The sequence below is a fragment of the Physeter macrocephalus genome, chromosome 1 (assembly GCF_002837175.3).
Source record: "Physeter macrocephalus isolate SW-GA chromosome 1, ASM283717v5, whole genome shotgun sequence".
Lineage (NCBI taxonomy): Eukaryota > Metazoa > Chordata > Mammalia > Artiodactyla > Physeteridae > Physeter > Physeter macrocephalus.
Genome location: NC_041214.2, coordinates 37,287,282 through 37,313,516, shown reverse-complemented (window position 1 = coordinate 37,313,516; position 26,235 = coordinate 37,287,282). Strand labels below are relative to the sequence as shown.

Sequence of the window (26,235 nt, the reverse complement as noted above, 5' to 3'; positions counted from 1 at the left end):
CTAATCTTTTCAGAAAGATTTACTGTAGGATTTTCTTATCTTTATGACAAGTATATTACTGAAAAGCTGAAAAACTCCTATGGCCAGTTTTCAAGTAGTAGGATTAGTTTGCCAAACAAATAAATTCTTTTTAGTGAAGAAACTTTCTAATGCCTTCTAACCTGCAGGTTCTTTTTTAAAAAAATCTTTAACTTTTCTAAAGGGCCTTGCCTGTTAATGAACCAAAATTTATCAGTTTTAACTTATTTAAATGAATTTGTCTAAAGTAGAAAAACTGAATTTTTAGAGAAGAACCTTGTATCTGTCTTGTTTTTATTGGAATATTTTTTATATGTATATTTGTATTCTCACATTTACCACATTTCCACATTACCTAAAACTTCAGAAGTTTACTCTGGATTTATAAATTACAGTGATTTGACTTATCACTAGGCAATATGATTTTTGATGTTTTGCTTTCTTGATCCTGTTTCAAAGCTAGAGTACCTGCATCATGAGATTGCTGTGAGAATGAAATGAAATAGTGCCTGTAATGTAGTTAGTGCAAGCAGTAATTAACAGTAAATATCAATTGTTAATCATAAAGCACTGGACGACTCCTCACTCCTCTACAGAGAACACTGAATTTGTTGTTCTGCAAACATTTGGAGCCTGCCATCTATCAGGTGGTTTCCTTAGTACCACGGCACAGCTGTTTTAGGGTGAAATAAAATGATCACGGGCCTTGCTCTCAAAGTGTGGTGATAGCACCTAATGTTTGAGGGGTTTGTAGTTTACACAGTGATTTAATATACATTCTTGGTTAATCCTTACCACAGTTTTTGGTACAAGGTAGGGAAGCACCCCCAAGGGCTTAAAAAATTAAGGTCACACAAAATTGGAGCTGGATTCAAACCCAGGTACTCTGGCTCAGTTTGTGTGTAGTTTGTCAACCCTGAACCACATTGCAGTTGTACTTTTATTTTGCTGGAGCAGTGATTTTCAATCCTCTGTGCATTAGAATCACTTGGGGAGTGCTTTAAAAATGCTGAAGCCTGGGCCCTGTGCCCAGAGATTCTGATTTGATTGCTCTGGTGTGAACCTGGGCATTTGTTGGAAACTCTTCACGTGATTCTGATGTGAAGCAGGGTTGCAACCACTGTGCCAAGGAGCGGAGCCATAAAGGGAGTGGGAGGTGGTGGCGTCTAACTTCAGAGTTATGATATCCAGGGGCTGAGGCTCTCTGCTGGGATGGATTCTTTGCAAAGTTACTTTGCAACTTTGACGGCGATTGGCACCGTTTCATCAGAGGAAGGCACTCTGGCAGCAGAGCTCTGACGTTTATCTAGGATGTCCAACTGAAAGAATTTGGGGTGGCTCTGATGCTTGGTCATTTAAGAGCTGCCTGATTGAGTTGGTGCTGTGGTTTGTTTCTTTAGATACTTTTGTCTCTGCTAGCTAGATGTCAGGAAAACCAGTGTTGGGAAAATCTTCAGCTTCTTCTGTGGTGAGGATCTTACTGTCTGCTCTTAGCTGTCCTGCCCCTCCCCTGGTGGGGGGTGGTTATTCCTGTGGTGGGTGGGTCAACCACAGAATTGTAATCTATACCTATTTACTTATAGTATAGGAATGCTGAGCAATGTTTGGAATTTATAATTTAGGTGTTCTACCCAGTGCTTAATGTAAATCTTTAGCTTAAAAGTTATTTTCCATTCTAGTCCGGGTAGAAATTCAGAACAGCTTATAGTATACTAAAAATTCATGTGTACTATAAGGAATTGGTAAATTCTTAGTTTTAAGTAATAATGCCCTGATAGTTTTTTTTTTAGGCTTTTGCTGTGCTGGTACACAACTGTCTTTCATACAAAACTGTTGAATTGCTGTTTTTTTTTCACTTTCAGTTTAAAAATCCCCTTATTATGCTGCTTCTGGCTTCTGCAGTCATCAGTGTTTTAATGCATCAGTTTGATGATGCTGTCAGTATCACTGTGGTAAGAAAAAATATATATTTTAAAAAATTGTTATTCATATAAATTAGGATTGGCTTTTATTTTAGAAAATGAATTGAGAAATACCTTAATGCATCTTCAGGTTTTTTTGTTAAAATCCAAATTCTGGTTTTAGTTGCAGTGATCTCAAGTAATGTTCAAGGGTCTGTGATTGGCACCCTAGAATTATTTAACAATCCGATAATTTCACAGATATGAAATATTTTATAATAATTTTCTAGTTAAATATTTTACTTTCCAATTGAGTATATGTTTGAGTAATCGTGAACTGAAGCCTGACATTTTAAAAATTAAAAGTATTTTTTAACAGTGTACTCTGTATTTTATTCTTTCCAGTTAGGTTATTCTGGCTTTCATTGTTTGTTTTTTTTTTATTGCCCTTCTGTTTCATTGTAGTATAAAAGAATTTATAGTAAGTATAAGCATTGATTAAAGCAAGTGTGTTAGGCTTAAGGACACAGTGGAAATGAATGTAGAGCTGTGATTCACCAGCTCTTTCTTGTGGACTCCCAGGAGTCTCTGAGATTCTTTTAAGGGAGCATATGAGGTCAAAACTACTTTCATAAAACTAAAAACATTGTTTGTCTTTTTGCTATAGACATTTCCATCAGTGGTGCAAAAGTGATGGCGGGTAAAACTGTTAGAGCTTTGGCTTGAATCAAAATAATGGCAACAAACTGTCTAGTAGTCATTGTTTTCTTTCAGTGTTTCTCTTAGCAGTGTTTTTGATAAAACAGTAAAAATTAATTTTATTAAGTCTTGATCCTTAAGTATATACCTTTTTAATGTTCTGTGTGATGAAATGGGAAGTACTCATTGAACTATGATGGTTGTCTCAAGGAAAGGCTGTGTGCTGAGCTGAACTAGCCTTTTACTTGAAAGAATGATGGATAGACAAACTATGGTTATTAAGACTTGGATAACAGGCATACTTTTTTTGAAAGTGAGTGACATGAGCCTATCACTACAAGAAAAACAACTGACAATTTGTTGCCAATGGTAAAACTCAAGCTTTCAGTGATAATTCGAATTTTGCAAAAATTTTATGCATTATTTTATGCTGGACAGCTTCCCAGTATTTAAGACCTTATTCTAATGAGATCAGTAGTGATTTTAGTGAATGTGATTTTTTTTTTAACTATTATGAAATGTGCCAACACTTGAAAGATTTGAATAACCAAGTGAATCAATCTTTTCTAAATGACCAGTGCATGATGATACAAAATATTCGATGACAAAAGAGCCATTCAACATGCAAAAGAGCAATAGGTTTTAACATAACAGATTATGAAAAGTTCATTGATATAGTTTTAGGTTCTATATTGCAAATTACTTTTAAAGTAACAGTTGTCTAATTTTGGTGTAGTAGCTAAGAATAATATCCACAATCATCTGAAAAGGCTTTTAAAATACTCCTCCCTTTTTCAACAATATCTGAATGAGGCTGAATTTTGTTCATATACTTCAGCCTAATCAACATATATCAATAGATTGAATGCAGAAGCAGATACAAGAATCTGGCTTTGTATTAAAGCAGACATTAAAGATAGAAAAATTGAAAACACTGCCACTTTTCCCACAATTTTTGGTGGGGAATATATTTTTCATAAAAAACGTTGTATGTGTTAACATGTAATGGGCTTACTTTTTTTAGATAAGTAGAAATTAAAACTGAGTGATTGAAAAAGTATTTAATATGGTAAATATCAATAGCTGGAAGTCACATAACAAAAGCTGGTCCTCCGTTTGTAAGAGCATAAAGGGATCCTGAGATCAAAGAGTTTGAGAAGCCTTCCTGGGGAGGCAGGTCCCTGTCAGCTGTCCGTTTTTCCCCACAGGCCTCAGGTGGAGTTGTGATTCCTTCCCTGGCTGTTTTGTGCTTAGTATCTGGTGTCTTGGGGCTGCACATAGAGTCAGAAAAATAAGATATGATTAACAGTTATTACAATGTCTTATTTAAAAAGGTTGTTTGTTTTGTTTAGGCAATACTTATCGTCGTTACGGTCGCCTTTGTTCAGGTGAGTAAGTAGCCTATTTTGACAACAGAAAAATGGTATTTTAGTTAATTGCTTAAAAAAATTAAGGTGGCTTATGTTAAAATGTATAGTTAATGGGTATGTTGGTCAGAACAATTTATTCTTTGTTTTTGAAATAATTTCAAAAACCGTAACTCTCCAAGGAAGTTTGTGGAACCAACTTGACTGCTTTGGTTTAGGCAGTGGCATGAAGAAAATCTAGTTTTTTATTTGATGATGTTAAAGATAACTGAAGCAGATGGAAACAAAAAGTACAGTAATAGAAATAAAATCCAACAGTAGGCTTTTAAATTTTTTCCAGTTAAAAAATTGGGCCAGAGTTCAAATTCCTCATTCCTCCATGGAAGGGCTGTTCTGATCTGGATCGAACTCCCTGTTCAGCATAGACATTGAAACAGTAAAGAAAATATATGAAAAGGACCCGCCTTTAAAAAATTAATGTGACTAATGTGTAGATAATGTCTGGATTTCTGTTGACAAGTATAGATATAAATAAAAACGTGAGCTTACTTTTATGTTTATTTAAATATCTGATAACTTCTTCAGGTTTTAGAACAGTGTTGGCAGGTGTCATTTGATTAGCTAAAAGTTTTAAAGCATGGTTAATAAGACTAGAAGAATTATTCTAGTTTAGGGAAAAATTAATATGTCATTTGAAATTCTTGGTAATTTGAATCGTAAGACTGTATTTTAAGTGGCTGTGGTTATTTTCACATCTATGATTCATTCCTTGGGTATTTCCTGTCATCATCCAGTTTTCCTGTGGTAATCTCTAATTTAGTAATTTGTTTTATAGTCACCGAGAGTAGAAAAGCCAGTTTTAATCAGATTATCTGCAGCAAGTTTGTGAGTTGCATTAGTACACCATCAGGGATCCTGTATCTAGGGAATCCTTTTGCTTAGAACAGATAAAAGTTTGCCTTAGGGCAGGTGGCGGGCTTAGTTTAGCAGAGGTTATTCCAGGCTGAGCCTCATTGGACACAGCTATTCATTTGGTCATGTGGGTGGTACAACGCGCTGGACCGGTAACTGGAACCCTTTTGCATCTTTAATAATGCTACTTATGTATGGAGTGGCTTGCTTCAGAAGTATTCTTACAGTATTATCACTTTGTATGGAAGACGTTAGTAGGTTGGTAATAGCCCCTACTCTCAGAAAAAAATCCCACAAAATTTCTATTTTAACATACTCAGTGTGGACTTTTACACAAAGATAGTGTGTTACACACCTTAAATGTAGTGGCTGAAACCATCTGCCAAATATCTTTATGATAGGTTCATTTGATAGGTTCATTATATATTTGTGTTTTTACTTGTGTTTTAGGAGGAGAATGCTTTTTATAGTCTTTTGTTATTTACATCTGCCTTCCCCCCTTTCTAATCTCAATTTCCCATCCTCATTGTACACCCTTGCTAATTAGCTAAAAATAGCTAATTGTTTTGTATAGTCATATATTGATGCCACCTTACAATAAATTTAAAATTTAACTTTTAGCTGTTCATTTGAGATGGCTGTCAAGTTTGTGTTGAAGGATCATTCTGATATAGAGGTATCTTTGTAGTTGTAGGGAGTAAAGGCTAAGAAGTGTGAAGAGGGAGGTAAAGATTGGGGAGCATCTATGTCATTTATTAGTAGGATCTAGGAGTAGTGAGTGTTTTCTAGCCTTTTATGGAATTTTTGGGTAAAACTTCCAAATTCCTTAATATCCTTGGTATGATTGGGGGAGGGGTGTCTGTAATTTTTTTTTTAATTGAAGTATAGTTGAGATGTAGTATTGTTTCAGGTGCACTATACAGTGATTTGATATTTGCATGCCTTATGAAATGATCACCATAAGCCTAGTAACCATCTGTCCCCATACAGAATTATTGTAATGTTCCTTATGCTGTATATTACACTGGGTGTCTTGTGATTTTTATATTTACAGATTTACCTTACTCTCACATTTGTTCCTCTTGCCTAAGTAGTAAAGACAGATTTAGTTCTAAGTTATTCATATACAGCTTTGCATTTTCTGTTTGAAAATGTTTGTGATGGGTATGCAGTTTTGATTAGTGCTAGCACTGCAGTCATTTCAAAACATCCCCCGACTTTCACTCCCACTACTCTCCCTACCCCTTCTTCTCCCTTTTTAACCTTAGATCAAAAGATTGGTGTACTTAGTGCAGACATGAGACAAGAATAGCAGTGATGTTGTGTGAAGCAAGACAGCCCACATTACTGAGGTGAAGGATGTCTCTGACTCTCAGCTGTGATTGTATGGTTGGAGGAAGGCTGGAGCCTCACAGAGTTAGGGCCCCTGAGAATTTCCCCTTCCAGGTAATTCAGTCATGGGAAAGGTGTCTGTCAGCGTAGGGCAGCCACATCTCTCTCCTTGCCCACGCAGATTTGTTTCACAAACCTTTATAGTTGCCTTGGGCTTGAATCCTCAAAGCCAGTGTTGTTTGCAGTTAATTGTCTTCGACTTCCTTGGTCATTAAACACTAAAAGTAAAGTTATCTTAATTATAAGGCTCAATGATCTTAACTTTTAATGACTGAAAACTCTATACTCTTTGGACACACTAATCAGTTTTCTTCACTTTCTTATAAGTAACTTGACCTTAGGTTTGCACACTGAATATTGAAATATAAAATTGAGGGACTTCCCTGGTGGTCCAGTGGTTAAGACTTGCACTTGCAATGCAGGGGACATGGGTTCGATCCCTGGTTGGGGAACTAAGATCCCACATACTGCATGGTGCGCCCCCCCCAAAATAAATATATGTGTATAAAAATTGAGAATACTTAATTATCAAAAATTGGTCACTATAATTTAACATAAGGGACAAGCTCTTATGGGTAGGAATATAAATGCAAGTAAAGAAGAAGATAAAAATTGGGAGAAATGTTAAAATAATGATTGGGGTCAATATTTAGTTAAGTTTAACATAGTATATGTTCTTAAGAATGTACATATTTGCGTTGCTTTATAAATATTTTTTCTTAATTTTTTTTTTAATAGGAATATCGTTCAGAAAAATCTCTTGAAGAACTGAGTAAACTTATGCCACCAGAATGCCATTGGTATGATTCTTGTTTCTGATATGGATTTCTACTCTTAAAAGTAGAAATTAAATGTGACTAGTACAGTGTACATTGTGGCCCAATATTCGTTTAAACATAAGGTAGAAACCATTAATCTGACATGAGAAATTCATGCCCTATTCAGTATAGCAAGTCGTACTATTAAAACTTTCATTCCTTCTAATTTTGAGATTCTTGAGACATGGATTTATTTAACAGATACTTTCTGTGTGTGACTGTGTGCCAAGCACTGTTGTGGGTGCAGTGATGTATAATCAGACCTTGGTGATTGAGAAGGTTGCTACAGTTTTCGCATTTTACATTTGAGCAACTGGATAGCTTTTCCAGTGCTTTGTTTTTTTTTTTTTAATTCATCTGAGCATCTTAATTACCAAGAGCACAAGAGTAAGTCTTTTCTTGGTTTCTGTATTTGACTTATCTCCTTAGAAGTGGTGATAATGCAATATATTTTCCCTCAGGCAAGCCCACTGGAAGGAATTTCTTAAAATAAGTGGCCTGGCTTGCTTTCTTCCGCCGTGGTTGTTTCTGTTTCATGTTACAGTGTGCGTGAAGGAAAATTGGAACATACACTTGCACGAGACTTGGTTCCAGGTGATACAGTTTGCCTTTCTGTTGGGGACAGAGTTCCTGCTGACTTGCGCTTATTTGAGGTGAGTTTGATGTCTTAGTCTGTTTGAGCAGCTGTAACAAAATAACACATAAATGTACTTCTCATAGTCCTGGTGGCTGGAAGTCCAGGATCAAGGCACCAGCATGGTCGTATCCTGGTGAGGACTTTTTTTCTGGTTCATAGCTGGTACCTTCTTGCTATGTCCTCACATGGTAGAAGGGGCTAGAGAATATATCCAGACAAAACTCTTAATTCAAAAAGTTACATGCACCTCTATGTTCATAGCAGCACTATTCACAATAGCCAAGACATAGAAACAACCTAAATGTCCACTGACAGAGGAATGGCTAAAGAAGATGTGGTACATATATACAATGGAATATTACTCAGCCATAAAGAGAATGAAATAATGCCATTTGCAGCAGTGGACCTAGAGATTATCATGCTAAGTGAGTAAGTCAGAAAGAAAAAGACAAATATCATATGATATCACTTATATGTGGAATCTAAAATAGAACACAAATGAACTTATCTACAAAACAGAAACAGACTCACAGACATAGAGAAAAGGCTTGTGGTTGCCAAGGTAGTGGGGGGTGGGGGAGGGATGGACTGGGAGTTTGGGGTTAGAAGATACAAACTATTATATATAGAATGGATAAACAACAGGGTCCTACTGTATAGCACAGGGAACTATATTCAGTATCCTGTAATAAACTATATTGGAAAACAATATGGAAAAATAATGTATATATATGTATAACTCAATCGCTTTGTTGTACAGCAGAAATTAACACAACATTGTAAATCAACTATACTTCAATAAAAATAAAAAAGTTAATAGTAACAGATGTATAATTAATTTAATAAAGAAAGGAAACAACTTTTCTAATCTAAAAGAAGGCAAAAAATAAGAAAAGAACAGGAATAGGAACAGAATAAATAGATGGGTCAAATAGAGAACAAATAGTAGGAAGAGCTATAGAACCCCACTGTATTAGTGCTTATTTTAATTGTAAATGGATTAAATATTCACTTAAAACACTGAGATTATCAAAGTGATGTAAAAAGCAAATGCAATTTAAAACAGTGACGTATCTAAACTTTTTTTTTTTTTCCCTTAAAATATATCTGTTTTTCCCATAGCGTCTTTTGAGGTATCCATGTAGTAAATCAGCAGATCTTTATGGAAATGAGTGTTAGGCATTGTGGGAGACACAAAGATGGTGTGATAGAGTTCTTGCCCTCAGGGAGCAGACTGTTGGTGTACACAAATCACCATAAGATAAGATAGAACTGGGTAAGTGAAAGAGAACTACAAAGAATGGAGTAGAAAATTTAGGGAAGGGAGAGGTTACTTCTGATTTGAGTGAAATGGGCATGCCTCAGACAACATTGCTCTGGTGGTCATAATCGAAGGGTAGTACTGAACAGAGATGGAGCAGCAGCAGTATTTAGATCCCTGTGAGTGTTCTGGTATGTGATTAGAGCTGCAGTATGTTAAAGATAGAAAATTTATGGTAGAATCAGGGGGCCTTGGATATGAAGCTCCACTTCAGATTTTATTGGTTGGGATTTAGCTTTGAATGTCATACCTAGCTGGCAATGATGTTACGTTTAATCCTGCCACTGTGTGTAGAATATGTTGAAGGGATGGAGTAAGGAACCTAATATAAGAAGCCCTCATAGCCCATGAGAATGCCAGTCTCATCTGTTATTGAAATTGACATGTACAGAGCTGTTATTCTTTGAATACCTAGTGTGTCCCAAAACATGAGCGTTCTCATGTGGAGGTTATGGAAAACCTGAAGAACATTTGGAATTATAAGTACAAGCTCATTTAATCTTGAAATAAAGAAAGGTCTTTCTTCCAAATACTTAAAATTTATCCTTAGAAAGATATCAGATTGCTTTAATTGTTGAGTGCAAATAATACAATACAGAAAGTATTGGGAATGTTAATTTTACTGTATTACCTTCTTTCTCCCCTTAGTAGGTCTTTTTATATCTTTTTTACTCATTTCTTGTCCCTTCCTCCTATCCCTAATATTTGGTTAATGACAAGACCTTGAATTATTCTTCCTTAGAGATGTAGTAGGCCTGTCACTTGATATAAATCATCTTCCCCTCCCCCAAAGAACCCTAATTTGAATCCATGAAGTTTTTGTCACCATTTATTCTGGAGTGCTTCTCTTCTAATTCAGAAGCAGACCTCCTCAGTGGGATAGTTAGAAGATGATTTTCCCATTGTTTGAACAATTTGAGCAGTATAATGACACAGAAACTTCAAAACACCATTTGACTTGGTAAAGTATTTAAGGGTTTCATTTAAACAAGGGTTAATTGAGAATTACCTCAGATATTTAATACAATTAATTTTCTCACATAGGAAAATACTTGTCAGAATATGGATTAGTACACATTTTATCCATTCAGCAAATATATATCGAAGACTTACTGTGAGTTTACTAAGAGGGATTTTTGACATTTTAAAGCTTGATGCGGTAAAAATTAGAAGTGTATGCTTTGTGGAGTAATTGATTAGTTGTGATTGTTTTCCCCCACTTGTTAACTTTTCAGACACTTCATCAGCACGTTTTATTTGGCAGTGCTGTGCTTAGGTTGATTTTGTTCCAGTTAATCCACTTTACATATATAGTTGAACATCTTTAATTTCTTCCGTCACTTCTCTCTCCTGCCTGGTACCAGAGGCACGTTTTTGCAACTACTTTGATAGTAGATTGAGACAACATTCCTAAAAGAATTGAGCCTTTCCTGCTGCTTCTAGATTTAAATGTACTGACCGAAGACATAAGAAAGCTGATAAGGTGAAATTCTCTTCTGGACACAGGTTACTAACTTTCTATAATTAAATTGGCTTATTGGAGTGTTGTTTGCTGAATTTGGTTGTGGTGAATGATTATGTAAGGCTAGCTGGTTATTCGATGTTCCTACATGAAACAAGCTCTTTGTTAGAGTATAAAGGAAACAGAAGACTCCTCAGTTATCCTTGGGATATTATTAATTTTTCACAAAGAAAGCACATGGATTTCACTTTGGAAAAAGCAGGCGTAGGACTTTTGCAGTATAGTTCTTTTCGTGTGGACATGGCCCATGGCCAAGGTTGCCACTTCAGCATTGTCATTGCTGCAACTCTAGGGCTCCTGTCATAATTTCAGTGGTTCAGACTTTGGCTGTCATTCTTGCGTGGGCCTGTAGTAGCATCTTGTCAGCAAGTTCAATGACTCACTGCTATATAACTTTTATCTGGTATTTTCTGGCTGTGTCTTAAGTCAATTCAGGCTGCTCTAATAAAATACAATAGACTGGGTGGCTTAAACAGCAGATGTTTATATCTTACGGTTCTGGGTGCTGGGAAGTCCACAATCAGGGTCTGGCAGAATTGGGTTGTTGGTGAGGGCGCTCTTTTGTCCTGCAGTCTTTTTGCTATGTCTTCATATGGTAGAGAGAGTGATCTCTCTTCCTCTTACAAAGCCACTGATCCCACTATGTGGGCCTCACCCACATTACCTTCTTTAACTCTGATTACCTCTCGAGACCCTATCTCCAGTTATCATCACATTACATTGGAGTTTAGGGCTTCAGCATGAATTTTTGGGGGACAGAATTCAGTCTATAGCAGGCTGAGTCTATCTTTTGTAAAACCCTTTTTAAAGAAGATTAATATTGATAACTTAAGGATTTCTGTATTTGGTTTTCTTGCCTGAGTCAGTTTTCCATGGCCAAGGAATGAGCGAATTTGTGTTGGTGGCAGTAACCTTACCAGCATAGGAACCTTAGAATTATTTGTGGAGCTTGGATAGTAAAACTTAGAGGAATTGAGCTATGGGCATGTTCTCCAGTATTTTCCCTTAGGATTTTTATTTTAATTTTTTAGTAGTAGTTGAGAAGAGATACCTCTGGCTAGTTAATTGGGGGCAGCCAAGGGATTGGTCAGACAGTGACTTTAGATGAAGTAATCTTATAGACTATACATATCTGCATAACAGTACATTTTGCCTTTTTTGAAACATAACATATTTTCCATAATGTTCCAGGTAAAGTCTATATCAAAATTTGAACAAAGAATTCTTTGTAAGAGAAAACAATGTAGGAGTCAGAGGAAAAGAGGATTTCTTTTGGCTGTTGAAAATATTTTACCTCTTAGCTTCAAGTTTTTAACTAAACCCAGAATGTTTCCTGAAATGTAGCAAGATTTTCTTTCACTTGGAGTACTGAATGATTAATTCTATTGATACTTTCTTTTGTGGCTCATGTGTTAGGGTTATTAGCCCATATCATTCTTTGAAACTGTCTTCAAGATCTACACACAGGGTACAGTTGCCACTTTTTTTTTCAAACCCAATTTTTGTTTAAATGGGAATGTCTTAATTTTTCATTTTTGAAAGATAGTTTTGCTGGATATAGAATTCTCTTTGATTTTTTTTTTAAGCACTTTAAATATGTTATTCTACTGGTTCTAGCTGCCATGGTTTCTGATAAGAAATGGGATGCTAATCTTATTGAGAATCCCTTGTATATGATAAGTTGCTTTGCTCTTGCTGTTTTCAAGATTCTGCCCTTCTCTTTCAGCAGTTTGGTTATAATATCTCTCAGTGTAGATGTTTATGAGTTTATCCTGTTTGGAGTTTATTTGTCTTCTTTGATGTATAGATTCCTGTCTTTCATTAAATTTGGGAAATTTTCATCCAATATTTCTTCAGATAGTTTTTCTTCCCACTTCTAGTTTTTTTTCTTCTAGGACTCTTATAATGCTTAAATTGGTATGCATTTTACACTCTGTCTTCCCTGGTATATGTGGTAGCCCTTCCAAGCCTTTATTTCTTCAAAGAACTAACACCTTAGTCTCTTCCTTTTCAGTCTTTTGGTTGTGTCTGCTGCTTGGCCTGTTCCGTGCTTTGCCTGCTAGTATATGTCTTTAATCTTTTGGTAGATACCTGGAAAGCTACTCTAGCTGAAGTCAGGATGTGAAGTAAAGGTCAGCCTCTGCACCAATCCTTCAGAGAACTGGCAGACAGGTCAAAACACACAACTATAGTATTTTAGGAGCAGGGTCCAGGAACAGAAGCTTCCATCCCCACAGCTATTGCTGCTTCTCTTGGGAATGGGGCATAGCAGGCAAATAAAAATGCCTTTTTCTTCTCAAGCATTTCCCTGGTTGCTTTTTTTTTTTTTTTTTTTTTTTTTTGCGGTACACGGGCCTCTCACTGTTGTGGCCTCTCCCATTGCAGAGCACAGGCTCCGGAGGCCATGGCTCATGGGCCCAGCCGCTCCACGGCACATGGGATCTTCCCGGACCGGGGCACGAACCCTTGTCCCCTGCATCGGCAGGCGGACTCTCAACCACTGCACCACCAGGGAAGCCCCTCCCTGGTTGCTTTTTTATTCCAGGGTTTATTGTCAGTTTTTGCCAGCTTATGATTTTTTAGTGGAGGGACCAGTTGTTTGAGTGCCGTGCTCCACTATTTTCTGTGATGTTACTCCTGAGTTGTAAGTTTTTATATTGACTTCAGTGTATTTTTTTGGTAGGTAAATTTGATAAATTGATTTATAGTATGTTGCTCCCTCCTTATTGTGATTTATCACTGAAACTTCACTTTTAAATTTCTGAATTATTAAACTTATATACATACTTGTAAAAAAGCAATTTACAAACATCTTAGGAAGTAGAGATTTTAAATTAGCTGTCAAAAGAAATTGACTAGAATGTTGGAAAAAGTGTATGTTGTATTTGTGGAATGTGGAAACATTCATATTCACTAAAAGCTATTTGATATAATCACTTGTGTTTGACTTTGGAATAGATGTATTTTTCTTTAATAGTATCATACAACTGAGAAAACCGTTCCATACTTAGAGCAATAGGAGGTTCTCTAAGATTGTATAAGCTGGAGCTCTGTTTAGTGTTTTGTTGTCTGATTTTTATAGTTCAGTGGTTAAAAACTATTGTGAGCTGAGGGATGCTATTCATTTTAAAATGCTGAAGAGAAAGAACTCTTTTTTTCCTCAGTAAGTCACTACAATTTAAAAAGACAATATGGGTGGGTTAGAAGTGAGACTTAGTGTCTTTGTTTTAAGAGTATCATTTTACATTGGTAGGAAAGGACTGTTGCAAAAATAGGTCCCCTTTTGAAATTTTGTTCCTTTTAATGGTCTTACTGAAATATCCTATAAATCATTGTTAACCGAATTTAAATTATTGCCTTGAAATTATTGACAACTTGGATCAAGTTCAATCTGTACTCTTTTTTTTTTTTTTTTAAATAAGAACCACTGAATGTACACTTTGTGTTGCCGCATGTGGGCTTTCTGTAGTTGCAGCGAGTGGGGGCTACTCTTCGTTGCTGTGCACTGGCTTCTCATTGCAATGGCTTCTCTTGTTGTGGAGCACGGGCTCTAGGCATGCGGGCTGTTGCCGCATGTGGGCTTTCTGTAGTTGCAGCGAGTGGGGGCTACTCTTCGTTGCTGTGCACTGGCTTCTCATTGCAATGGCTTCTCTTGTTGTGGAGCATGAGCTCTAGGCGCGCGGGCTTCAGTAATTGTGGCACACGGGCTCGGTAGTTGTGGCTCGGGGGCTCTAGAGTGCAGGCTCAGTAGTTGCGGCGCACGGGCTTAGTTGCTCCGCGGCATGTGGGATCTTCTTGGACCAGGGATCGAACCATTTCCCCTGCATTGGCAGGCGGATTCTTAACCCCTGCACCACCAGGGAAGTCCCTGAATCCATACTCTTAAGTCAAGTTTGCAAGCATTTACCATGGGATAAAATTCATTTCATGTTAACACTTGATTGGTTGGGCTTTGATTAATAAGCTAGAGCTCATGAAGAATTTTTAATTATATTTTCCTTCATTTGAATAAACAGTAAGAGGAATCTTAATTTTTGAGAGCATAAGTAAGAAATTTTATCATGATCAGGCAGTTGCAGATGAATATTTTGGAAGATTCATTTCTGGGGAAAGAAATCCATTTCTGATTTGCTTTAATTCTGGACTAGAGGTGATTAACCTAGGAGCATACAGGATACTAAGATGTTCTTTAGTTTATGAACTTATTTGTAGTTACCAGTTGTACCATATTAACTGCAATTTTTTTAAGCAGTCACTTTTTGCTTTCCAGGAAACCTTTGTGACTTTGGCATTTACCTTATTTCTGCCTAATGTTTTATAGGAATAATCCTGTGAATTATTTTCAACCATTTAAATTCTGTAGGTGTTAAATATTCAGATTGTGGGATTATGTATGCATCTTGATTCTTATTTACATTCTGCTTTTTGAACTGTGTTTTGTCTTATTTACACCTCCATCATAGTGCCTGAGGAAGAATGAAGAGAAAGTGGAACATAATCAGTTTCCTTATTAACAGCTTTTCTGAAGGTTTTATGTTTAAACTTGGCTGGAAGGCATGGAGCTGGCTGATTCTTTGACTTCATTTTATCCTAACCTTTCTCTCATGAATGCAATGGATAAATGACTCTAATGTCTTTCTTCTCAGGTGAATTAAATTGTGACTTTGTTAAAGTGTAATAATTAGGCTTGCCTACTTTATTAAGGTACCACCCTTCTTAGAAATGACTTCTTCCCCTTGCTCTCTCAAAACTGTTTCCTGCGAAAACTTGCAGTCACCATTAAGAGAAACTAACTTGTCACTTAGAAAATACTCTTGTTCAACGGACAGTTGAGAGCTATGCTACATTGTATGATTTAGACAAATTTCATCAATAATGTATTGTTAATTTTAACAGATTTATAATTATATAGGAAAAAAAGATAAGGACCCAAAGCTCCCTTTGTATACTAACACAGGGCTGATTGTTGTTGTACGAAAAATTACATGGCCTCTTTTCTGTAGAAAAACCTGATTTGAACAAAAATTCTTACTCTCTTAAATGGTTGTTGCACTGCTGAGGCTGACACTGAAGAGCTGGGTCCCTGACAGAGTCAATAAAAGCCATGCTTCCCCCCTCTTTTTAAAAAGTCAGATTATATTTGTATTCCTTGACAACCACCTAATGTTAGTATTTGTCCTTGTTTAAGATTTACATTTGAAGTAAAAATTCTTCAGTGGGAAAACGTAAATTTCAACTTTCTCACAGAGAAAGGAGTTCTATAGCTTGTATACAAGTGTTTGTTTTTAAATATTAGCAGGTTTTTCTTATTAAGAGCTTAGAAAATTACAAGCAGTTTTGATTTTTGTAACAAGCATTAAAGAGGAACTTGCTAAACAAAATAATCTATTTGTTGACTTTTGTAATTTAGAAGAATAAGAGTTAATTTGTTAACTGTTTGGGTTTCATCTCCATAGCTTATAAGCTGTGTGATGTTGGGTGAGGCACTTAATCCTTCAGTATGTCTGTAAAATAGGGATAATACTACTAGTGCTTGCCTCATTGGAGTTGCTAGTAGCTAAGTAGCTGTTAGTAGATAACTTAGTATAGGTGTGTAGCATGGTGCCTAGCAGATAGTGAGCAAGGAAGTGTCAACTGACTGTTTGTAGTATTAGCATCATCTTTGAAGAAAGATCTAACTTTTTTCTTACTTGGTAATAAATGTGTTAGTGTGAAAAATTATAAAGACCTAAGATTAATTGGGGAACAAGAGTCAAATGTGTTCTTTTAATAAAAAAAATTCGTTGCTTTTGAACATGGCAGGTGTTTTTTTTGAATCTGTCGTTGTGGTGAAGTAATGAACCCAAATTTACCTGGCTTATCTTTGCATACATAATTATATAAAATGGGAAGCCTTTTAAAGACTAAAGGACTGTCAGATCTGTGTTTTAAGGAATACTTTTTATAAGCCTATTTTGATACTAAAATCTATCACATTTACGTGGTACTAAACTTTCAGGAAATGCTAACACAGTTTGGTCTCTCTGGAGTTGTATGATATAATTTATTTTTATTCTGAACATTCTTAAACTTTATGATCTAATGTTATAAACTTTTGATTATATTTGCAGTATTATATGCCTGCTAGCACAGGAATGCACCTAGCATGTTCCTGTCCCTACAGGCTTTGTACTTTGTGCTCCTTTTGCCTAGAATCCTTCCTCCCTGATTATGGCCCAAGCTTGGGGCCCTCACGCCATTCAGGGCTCTGCAAAAGGGTCATCTGCTTTTGAGAGATGTTCTCTCTCTATCTAAATGTCACCCTCCATTCTTACCATGTTTTTTCCCCCACTATCAAGCATTATATTATCTACTCTTGTTTATTTTTTCAAATCAATTTCTTATTAGAATAAAAGCTGAGGGCAGCAGTAAACTTTGTTTACTGCTGATTCTCACTGTGTGATATAGTACAGGGCCTGGCATATTATAAGTATTAATAAATACTTTTTAAGTGAATGAATCAATGGCATTGATCAAATCAAAAGTTTTATTATATAGATGGGGAGAAATAATTCATGAACTCAATTTTTAATAATTATTTTCTGTGAGATATTTTTAAGGTATTTATGGTCATAACAAAATAACCATGTAAATAAATGAGATTTATTCCCCTTCCCCACCCCCCAAAAAAGAAAAAACAGGATTTAAATTTAGAGTACTTGGTACATAGTAGGAATTGTCAATCAGGAGGCCCAATTCAGAACACCAGCTCAGTTTATAATAGCAGTGAGACTGCACATTTAACTGCTCTGGGTTCATTTTCTTATCTTGTTTTCTTTCTAGGGTCTAACCCAGTGCCTGGTACATAGTTAAGGTAGTCAGTAAATGTTGCTTAGGTGAGTGAATGAACCTATAAAATGAGTAAAATCATGAACTAGTTTCTAGTTTCCCAAAGAACATAATGATCCTTGAACTAGAGCTTCTGGAATAAAATGGATCAAAGATGTTTGGAAAACACTCTTCTGTTGATTCTGAAACCTGAGTACAACATCAGAATTACCTGGAGGGCTTGTAAATGCAGTCTGTTAGGTTCACTCTCCCCACCTCCTTGTTTGCGGTAGGGCAGTGAATTTCTTAACAAGCTCTGAGGTGTTAGTTAGTTAGACTACACTTCCACAACCCCTGCTGTATCTGTATTCCTGTTGAGGTGCCTCACACTGGTGCATTGTAAGTTTTGAGAAGCACTATGGTAGGGGAAGCTGTTTAATTCTTAACACAGTGTTTCTAAAACTTCCTTGACCAGAGTACTCCTCCCTTGTATGTATGTGTATATATGTGTGTGTCGGTTTATCAGTGATCATCCGTCTATAACACTATACACAATGCCTATTAGCATCCTTGGAACTGTTGTTCTGTGGGCCATACTTAGAAACAGAGCCAGGTCACATCTGCAGTATTTTCCACGTATAAAATGATGATTTTTTTTTTTCATGCTTGGGTAGGTGAATTCTTGTGTTAGGAGTGCAGCCTTCAGTATTGAACCCCATTACAGAGTTGGGTGGTGATATGATATTCATGATCTGCATGGAAACATTTATATACATTTTTGATTCTTGCTGACATAAATTTAGAATAAATGTAGGGATGTATAGCAAGAACAATTTCATGAAAATTAAACCCAAAATGATGAAATTATTTATTTCTCAGTACCTTTTATATCTTTCAGTCGTATTTCTCTTCTGTTATAGTTGGTTTAAATCTGTCAAACCCATTTTCAGGACTTTAGGATATGGCAAAATTAGGAAATAATTTTAGAAAACTCATGAGAGTCGAGTTTTCTCTAAATAAAGATTGTCTCAGCTATGTCTCCTTTTCCCTAGTTGTATTTGGAAGTTTAGGCTAATTTTGTCTCATGGTTCTCTCTACTTTGCATGTAGATTTTGTTGACTTAGCTTCGTTTTTTTTTTTTTTTTTGGCTGCATTGGGTCTTCGTTGCTGTGTGCGGGCTTTCTCTAGTTGCTGCGAGGGGGAGGGATTACTCTTCCTTGCGGTGCAGAGGCTTCTCATTTCAGTGGCTTCTCTTGTTGCGGAGCACAGGCTCTAGGCGCATGGGCTTCAGTAGTTGTGGCTCACGGGCTCTAGAGCACAGGCTCAGTAGTTGTGGTGCACTGGCCTAGTTGCTCCGCGGCATGTGGGATCTTCCCAGACCAGGGCTTGAACCCATGTCCCCTGCATTGTCAGGCAGATTCTCAACCACTGCGCCACCAGGGAAGTCCCTAGCTTCATTTTTAAATATGGTTGTACCTATTCTAGTCTACTGTCTTAAAGTAATGGATATGATAAAAGATTTAATTTATAGAAGGGAGGATATTTGTGGAAGGAGTGATGGTTACAAACTCCTTAGATGTTAAGTTTAGCAGAGAGAGTCTTCAAACTTGAACTTACTGGAGTGCTTTATGTTCCCCAAGGCTGTGGATCTTTCCATTGATGAGTCCAGCTTGACAGGAGAGACAACACCTTGTTCTAAGGTGACAGCTCCTCAGCCGGCTGCCACTAATGGAGATCTTGCATCAAGAAGTAACATTGCCTTCATGGGAACACTGGTCAGATGTGGCAAAGCAAAGGTAAATTTTCTTTATCGTTTTCAAGATAGCAGTTCCTTTGTTTTCAACCATTTCCTCAGTTCTTTTTTGGCTAGTTTTATGTGGAGCTTTTAAAAATATATGATGAAGAAATGGCAGAATTGAACCTAATCCTTGGCAGATATTTGTGAGACTAAGGAGAAGCCTTGTCCCTGAGGTATAATACATCCATAGTTCTGCCATTTACCAGGTAATGGATCCTGTAAAAGCATAGCCCTTAGTACCTGTTCTTTTCTTTTTTTTTTGATAGAAACCGTGGCTTGTGGATATGTTCACCATTGGTTAAATAAAATTTCAATTTAGTTGATATGATACTGGCTATAATATTTGGACTACATATCACTCTCCTACTGATTGATTTCAAATATTTTATTTCCTGGATTTTAATATTACACAAATGTAAAAGGCATCATTCATTAGCATTTGAGAGGGAAACTACATTAAATGGTTCTACTGAGTATAAGAAAGGTTCAAATTTCAGAAATATTAACATAGACAAAAAAATGGGCCACGGAATTGAGTCAGTAATAAGTTTAATGAGATGTTTGTTTTCAAGGAGCTATAGTAACATTAAAAGTAAATTTGCTGAGGGAACCTTGGGTACGTATGTCAGACATCTTGACTGTGGGTGGCTTTGGAGAAAGGGAATGAAGGAGTTTTGTTTTTTGGTTGAGAGAGGTGATTCCATCTGAATGTAAATATGTTTTCTTGTTTTTCCCTTTAGGGTATTGTCATTGGAACAGGAGAAAATTCTGAATTTGGAGAGGTTTTTAAAATGATGCAAGCAGAGGAAGTGAGTAACAAACTTAGTTTGTTAATGATGTTTTAGTTTGAAATCCGAAATATTTTCCATTGTAAGTAGAGGAAAAGAGAATATTGGAGGATTATTTTGTTAATTTTGGAAGTAATATTTTATTCAGAATATCACTCAGTTGTCTGTGCTTAAAATCATAAGTGGAAAGCCTGTAATTGGAAGGGTTTGAATTAGCACTTAATATTCTGAAATATTCTGATGTTTATTCATTGTTCATAGGAGAAGAAGGTTTAGCCAGTTATTTATAAGGCTTATTATTTTTAGAAATTAGCTTTATCATATTAAATTTAAAGATTACTAAATAGTATATTTGTACTTTAGAACATGTCTTCTATCAAAATTCCCAATTTTACATAATTTCAAGTATCTGGAGAAAAAAAGATTGCAAAGTGAAATAACTTGGAAGATACCCTTGTTGAAGGATATTGAAGATTAGTTCTCTCATTTAAAATATCTTCTTATATTTAAAAAAGAAGTTGCATTCTACAAATATCATTTTCTTCTCAGATTATCTGGATTTCTCAGGTAGCCTGCCAAGACTCCCATATGTGATGGCAGTGTGTAAAACCGTCCCAAGCTTGGGGGTGAAGGGATCGCCAGAGATCAGGGAGCCAACAGGGTGAAAAGACTTGGGTTACAAGCATCTTTGTAAGGAGAAAGAGTAGAAAAATGAGGGGCAGCTGATGATAATGAAGTCCTGGGGAAACTGCTAGGGAGAATAGATTTTTCCTCAAAGAGGCATAGAGAGCCACGGATCTTTTCAAATAAACGGGTTTTTAACAGTCTAGGCCTCACAGTTTTCTCAGTGAAGGAGCTAAAACTTACCTCAAGGGAGAGTTGTGTATGTCATGGGTGTGTTAAGCATGAGCATGTGTGTGTCAAACACTTAGAGTCCCTGGCACCTAGTAAAGCTCACTAAATTTCGGTAATTGGGTAATTGTGGTGACACTCTTCTCCAATTTGTCAAGGCACCAAAAACCCCTCTGCAGAAGAGCATGGACCTCTTAGGAAAACAACTTTCCTTTTACTCCTTTGGTATAATAGGTAAGAGAAGAGTGAGTATGTATATCTCCTATATTTACTTAGGTTTATTTTTTGAGTGGGAAGGGGGAGTTAGATACATACATAGAAAAATTCCATTCATTCATTTATTCAGCTACTATTACTTTTTTTAAGTTAGAAAACTAATCCCTAGCTGTTATCCTTTTCTACAAAGATAAAATAGAACTCTGTAATTCCTGTAATCAAAGAGCATTTCTATAAACATTTTAGTATTTGTTTTTCTAGTCTTCAATAAAATATGATAGTATTGTGTTATGACTACTTTTCTTTTTTTGTTTTATGTATCCCATCATAAACATCTTGTCATTAAATAGATACTCTTCTAAAACAAATTTAAAGGTTGTATAGTATTCCATTGTGTGAATATGTGTGTGTATACATATATAAAAAGCTAGTGCTCTTTTGGACATTTGTGTAGGTTTTTAAAGTTTAAAAAAATTGTGTAAGTGATTCTTCAGTGCAGTTGTCTTATTATAAACACCTCCTATTTCCTTAGGATAAATTCCTGAAAGTGAAATTATTGGGTCAAAGAGTATCTGTGTGATTTTAAAATTTTTGGCATGTTTTTAAAGGCTTTTGTTTCATATTGGCAAATAATATTCCATCAACAAGATAAAAGCCTCTCTTCCAGCACCCTTGCCAGCTTTTTTGTCATTAACTTAATAGGTGAAGAAAAGTCTTCTCATTATTTTATTTCAAAATTCATTATTCGAGAAACTGAACACTTCGTCATATGTGTGTTAGTCCTTTTTATTTTATGACCTGCTGGTTTATTTCTTTTGTCTCTCTTCTTTTGTGGTATAAGTCTTAGATTGGTCACAGCTCTTTGTATAATTAGGATATTAATCCGTTTGTTGTTTAAGTTAAAAGTATTTTTTTCTCCTGATTTTTAAATTGCTTTTGAGGGCTGTATAATAAACTTGGTAGGGAGGGGAGAGACGTGTGTAATGAAACAGTCTCTTGCCTGAGATTCTTATCACCCTCCTGTTGATAATTAGTGCAGTTAAGTTTCTGTCTGTGTTCTATTCATAAAGGCTCTCCCAACCCCATGTGGGAGAATGTTTTTTGTTTATAGTTATTTAAACATCACTATACTACTTTAGTTTTTACTTTTGGCACTTAATTTTAATATTTTATTTAGAATTTATTTTAGTATAAGACAAGGTAGAGTTATTACTTTTTTACTCAAAAGTTAATTATCCTAGTACCATCAATTCCATAGTCCATTCTTAATTCACTGAGTTGAAACATCTTTATCATAACATTAAACACATCAATTTTGGATTCTTTTCTCTGTTTCTTTCTTTCTTTTTTTTTTTTAAAGAAAAGTAAAATGTTTATTGGAAAAGCAGAGCACATGTGGAAGGATGCATGGATGAACTCTGCAAGAGAGTCCTTCTCTGTTTAATTCTTCCATGATGTAATTTTAATTTTTCTTGCTAGCTTTTAAGATAATGCAATTTTGTCCTTCTCTGTTTAATTCTTCCATGATGTAATTTTAATTTTTCTTGCTAGCTTTTAAGATAACAATGCAATTTTAAGACAGCATTTCTGCTATACAGTTTCAGTGAAATAACTTCTTAAATATTAATCCTGTTGATCCATTTCTCATTATCATAAACATAAAGTAGAAGCTGGGAAGGTATTTCATTCTTTTTGTTTAAATGGTGTGTATGTTCTCATAGCTCCCTTCATTTGGTTATTGCTGTTTATTTTTTAGAATTTATAGTGAATTTGGTAGAAGGGCAATTTAACCAATTAAATCTTTCCAGTTTTTATTAACACTGTACCATTAAACCACGTCAAATTTAGTGATAAAAATTGTTCAACTTTATGGTTACCTGGTTTTAAATGCATTGGACATAATTTTTCTTGTTAGGATAGTATATGGAATAGGAGAAGGATCAAGATCAAAATCAAGGGTCAGCAGACTTTTTGGTAAAGCGCCAGATAGTAAATGTTTCAGCCTTTGGTTCGCCCGTTCTGTGTTGGAAATACTCAACTTTGCCATCAGCACAAAAGCAACCACAGACAATTTACAATGGGTGTGGCTGTGTTTCAACAAACTATTTACAAAAACACGTAAGAGGGCCATAGATTGTATAGTTTGCTGGACTCTGGTATAATTCACTGGACAAAATTTCTTTTATCAGGATAGTATTTGGGATGGGATCTGGATCATTATTTTGTAGTTGCAGAAAGATGAAGAAAACCTTGTTTTCAATGTCCATATTGATCTAGAATACAGTCTCGAAGTTATTTTATTAAAACTCTGATACAGTGTTTTTCCTCACAAAACTAGTGGTACATCCCTTGTGCCCCCCCCTTCTTTTCAAAGATAAAGATTAAAGAAGAGAGTAAAGAATCAGCTGTTTGGTTTATGTTAATTCGTTTTTAACTTTTAAACACTGTAAAGGTAGTAATTTTTAAATGTTAATTGCAGTTTTGGCTGTCTTACAATGTCTTATATCATTCTTTGAGCCAAGTCCTAAGTACTCCTTGGTTTGTAGTACAAACTTAATGTGCAGTGTCTGGATATTGAGTTATGAGAAGTAAAATTCCAGGGTTTATTTTTGCGAACCTCATAGTTAAGAGAAAACCTATATGTATATGCTGCCTTCTTTTTTTTCCCCCATTGTACGAAAATGCTGTCCTCTTATATTGGGAACTCTCAGATATTATTACTTGAAGGGATGGGTGGCAGCAGTGGCAACAAAAGGTAAAACTGTAGGTGTGTGCATGCATACACAGAGTTTTAACCTTAAGATTAATTTAATCTCACCTGCTTAATGGATTTTTGTAAAATCTTATAATTGTGATCTGATAAACTTTCCCTTTTATATCGAGGGACTTTTGCTGCCCTCAGCTTTCTGTTCTATCCCTTCTATGCCCAGGTGATTTTATATAAAAGGGAAAAATAGCTGTTTGATTCTGTTACAGGTATCATCATGTTGGTTGGCTGGTTACTAGGAAAAGATATCCTGGAAATGTTTACTATTAGTGTAAGGTAAGTTCTGATAGTTTGTTTATAATTTGAAGTCTCTTTTGCCTCTCTTATTTCTTTGTTAGTCATAGCTTATGTTCCATTATGGAGGTATTATACGAGCACATAAGAGTATATTAACTCTACTTAAATAGTTCAGAATTCATATGTTGAAATGAGCTCCAGGAAAATGAAAAACTATGTATATGCAGTGGAGAAACGCCACACTACATGTCTGGTATCATCAACCCAATATTGCTTTTTTATACTTAAATAGACAATTAAGGATTGCCAAACTGAAAACTAGGAGCATGAGAGAGAAAGACCACAATATAGAAATTGAATAATCCATCTCAGAGGAAAACCAAATATGCAAGAATTGACGAAAAATTAAAAATAAACAGAAAGCGTTCGTATTTTCAGAGATTTGTGAAGAAACTGCATTCGTGATAGACAGACAGATTGCTGTAGAAAAGGATCACAGAACCAAAATATATTTTTTTAAGATATTAAGGTTATGATTGCTGAAATTAAAGATTCAGTTTAAAGCTATAATATAAAGTCGAAGTGGTCTCCCTAAAAATAGAGTAAAAAGTCTAAAACAGAGAATGAGATAAAAGTGACAAAGAATAATTCAATAAATGCCATATCTAAGTAATAGAAGATTTAAAAAGAGGTAAGAAGAAATTATATAAGAAATGAAGAGAGACATGAGTCTTTATAGATTGAAAGGATTCTCCAAATGCCAAGCAGGACGAAAAAAACTCCAGCCCAGATACATCATTGTGAAACTAAAGAAAACAGGTCAGGTCATCTGTACAGGAAGGAAAATTAGACTGGTATCATATTTCTCATTAGCAACTACAATTTCCACCACAGGGTCTTTTTAGGCTCTACTAAGATTTTCAACTCACGAGACTTTCATAGCTCATACTTGGTACCTGTGTCCTGAACACCACAGGGCAACGTCCTCTTCTGAGAGAGTTCCTACAGCAGTCCCTGTAGCAGTTCAGCTTAGGTACAAGCAGATGAGATGACCATGTGAGGGCAGGAGCTGTCCTGGGTTAAAATGCCTCATAATCCACAGGAGCCAGCATCTCTGGAAACGTACACTTTCCAGGATGCCTGCAAGAAACATGCCCAGTTATGAGAGTCACCACACTCAGGAAACCCAAAGCTGTAGCTTCCTGTAAGATAATTATAATTCTCCCAGTCCATGGATAATTTATCGGTCAGGAGATCCTTTTATCATAAGCAGTGTTGCCTGGCAACATAGTTGCTATACTGTCGTCACTAAGGGAACAGAGCTAGAGATTTATTTAGCCAAATACAGAAGGGAAAAAGGATTTTATTAAACCTTCATCTGCAGCAACATTGGATTAAATTAGAAAACAGTGGGGCAGTACAATTAAAGTATGGGGGGAAATGATTTTAAATCTATAAATCTAGGTCTAGCCGAAGTATGAATTTAGGTAATTACAAATGGATAAGCAAGTAATCAGAAAATTTATCCCTTACCTATTCTTGTATGAATTCCAGCAAAACAAGGGTGAAAGAAAGGAAGATGATGTTGTGTAGGGTGTAAGAAAAAGTGGAACTCACCTAGTCCTCTAAGGAAAAGAAATCCTGGATGACAGCTCTGTAATAGGCCTAGCAAGTAATAGTTCAAGTTTCAGAATAAAAACCAATGGATTAAAAAAAAGTCAAGTGGAATGCAAGGAATAAGTAGGATGAATAAGAAGTTAAAAGATATTTGTGATATAGTGAAGGACTATAGTTTTTCCTTGGAGGAGCAAAAATACAACTTGAAACTCTTGGCTTAAATATGTGTAAAGGGGGGCTTCCCTGGTGGCGCAGTGGTTGCGCGTCCGCCTCCCGATGCAGGGGAACCGGGTTCGCGCCCCGGTCTGGGAGGATCCCGCATGCCGCGGAGCGGCTGGGCCCGTGGGCCATGGCCGCTGGGCCTGCGCGTCCGGAGCCTGTGCTCCGCAACGGGAGAGGCCACAGCAGAGGGAGGCCTGCATACCACAAAAAAAAAAAAAAAAAAAAAAAAAATATGTGTAAAGGAGGCTTGGGTTAAATACGAAATGAATTTAAAATGGGGCATGAATTTTTTTAACCATTGGCATATTATTATTTATTGGACTCATGTTTTTGAGTATTTTTTT

General features: G+C 36.0%; 2 protein-coding genes across 8 annotated transcripts in view; one reads left to right on the top strand and one right to left on the bottom strand.

Annotated features, from left to right (window-relative positions):
* Positions 1–26,235, bottom strand: part of ASTE1 (asteroid homolog 1) — a 102,814-nt gene that overhangs the window by 2,676 nt on the left and 73,903 nt on the right. Inside the window, exon 6 of one of the 2 annotated variants that reach the window (XM_028489908.2) lies at positions 3,708–3,889. The exons of the other annotated variant lie outside the window; for it this stretch is intronic. Within the exon in view, the coding sequence (XP_028345709.1) occupies positions 3,709–3,889 (181 nt within the window). The 3' untranslated portion in view covers position 3,708. Of the gene's footprint in view, positions 1–3,707; positions 3,890–26,235 lie in introns of those variants that run through there. 2 annotated transcript variants of the gene reach the window in all.
* The window catches only part of ATP2C1 (ATPase secretory pathway Ca2+ transporting 1), a 120,090-nt gene that overhangs the window by 56,937 nt on the left and 36,918 nt on the right, over positions 1–26,235 (top strand). For all 6 annotated transcript variants that reach the window (XM_055090043.1, XM_055090066.1, XM_007119865.4 and 3 more), the window contains 8 exons: positions 1,881–1,970; positions 3,971–4,006; positions 7,028–7,089; positions 7,652–7,760; positions 19,035–19,190; positions 19,933–20,001; positions 20,991–21,066; positions 24,025–24,091. In XM_055090043.1, coding sequence (XP_054946018.1) covers positions 1,881–1,970; positions 3,971–4,006; positions 7,028–7,089; positions 7,652–7,760; positions 19,035–19,190; positions 19,933–20,001; positions 20,991–21,066; positions 24,025–24,091 — 665 coding nt within the window. The remainder of the gene's footprint in view (positions 1–1,880; positions 1,971–3,970; positions 4,007–7,027; positions 7,090–7,651; positions 7,761–19,034; positions 19,191–19,932; positions 20,002–20,990; positions 21,067–24,024; positions 24,092–26,235) is intronic.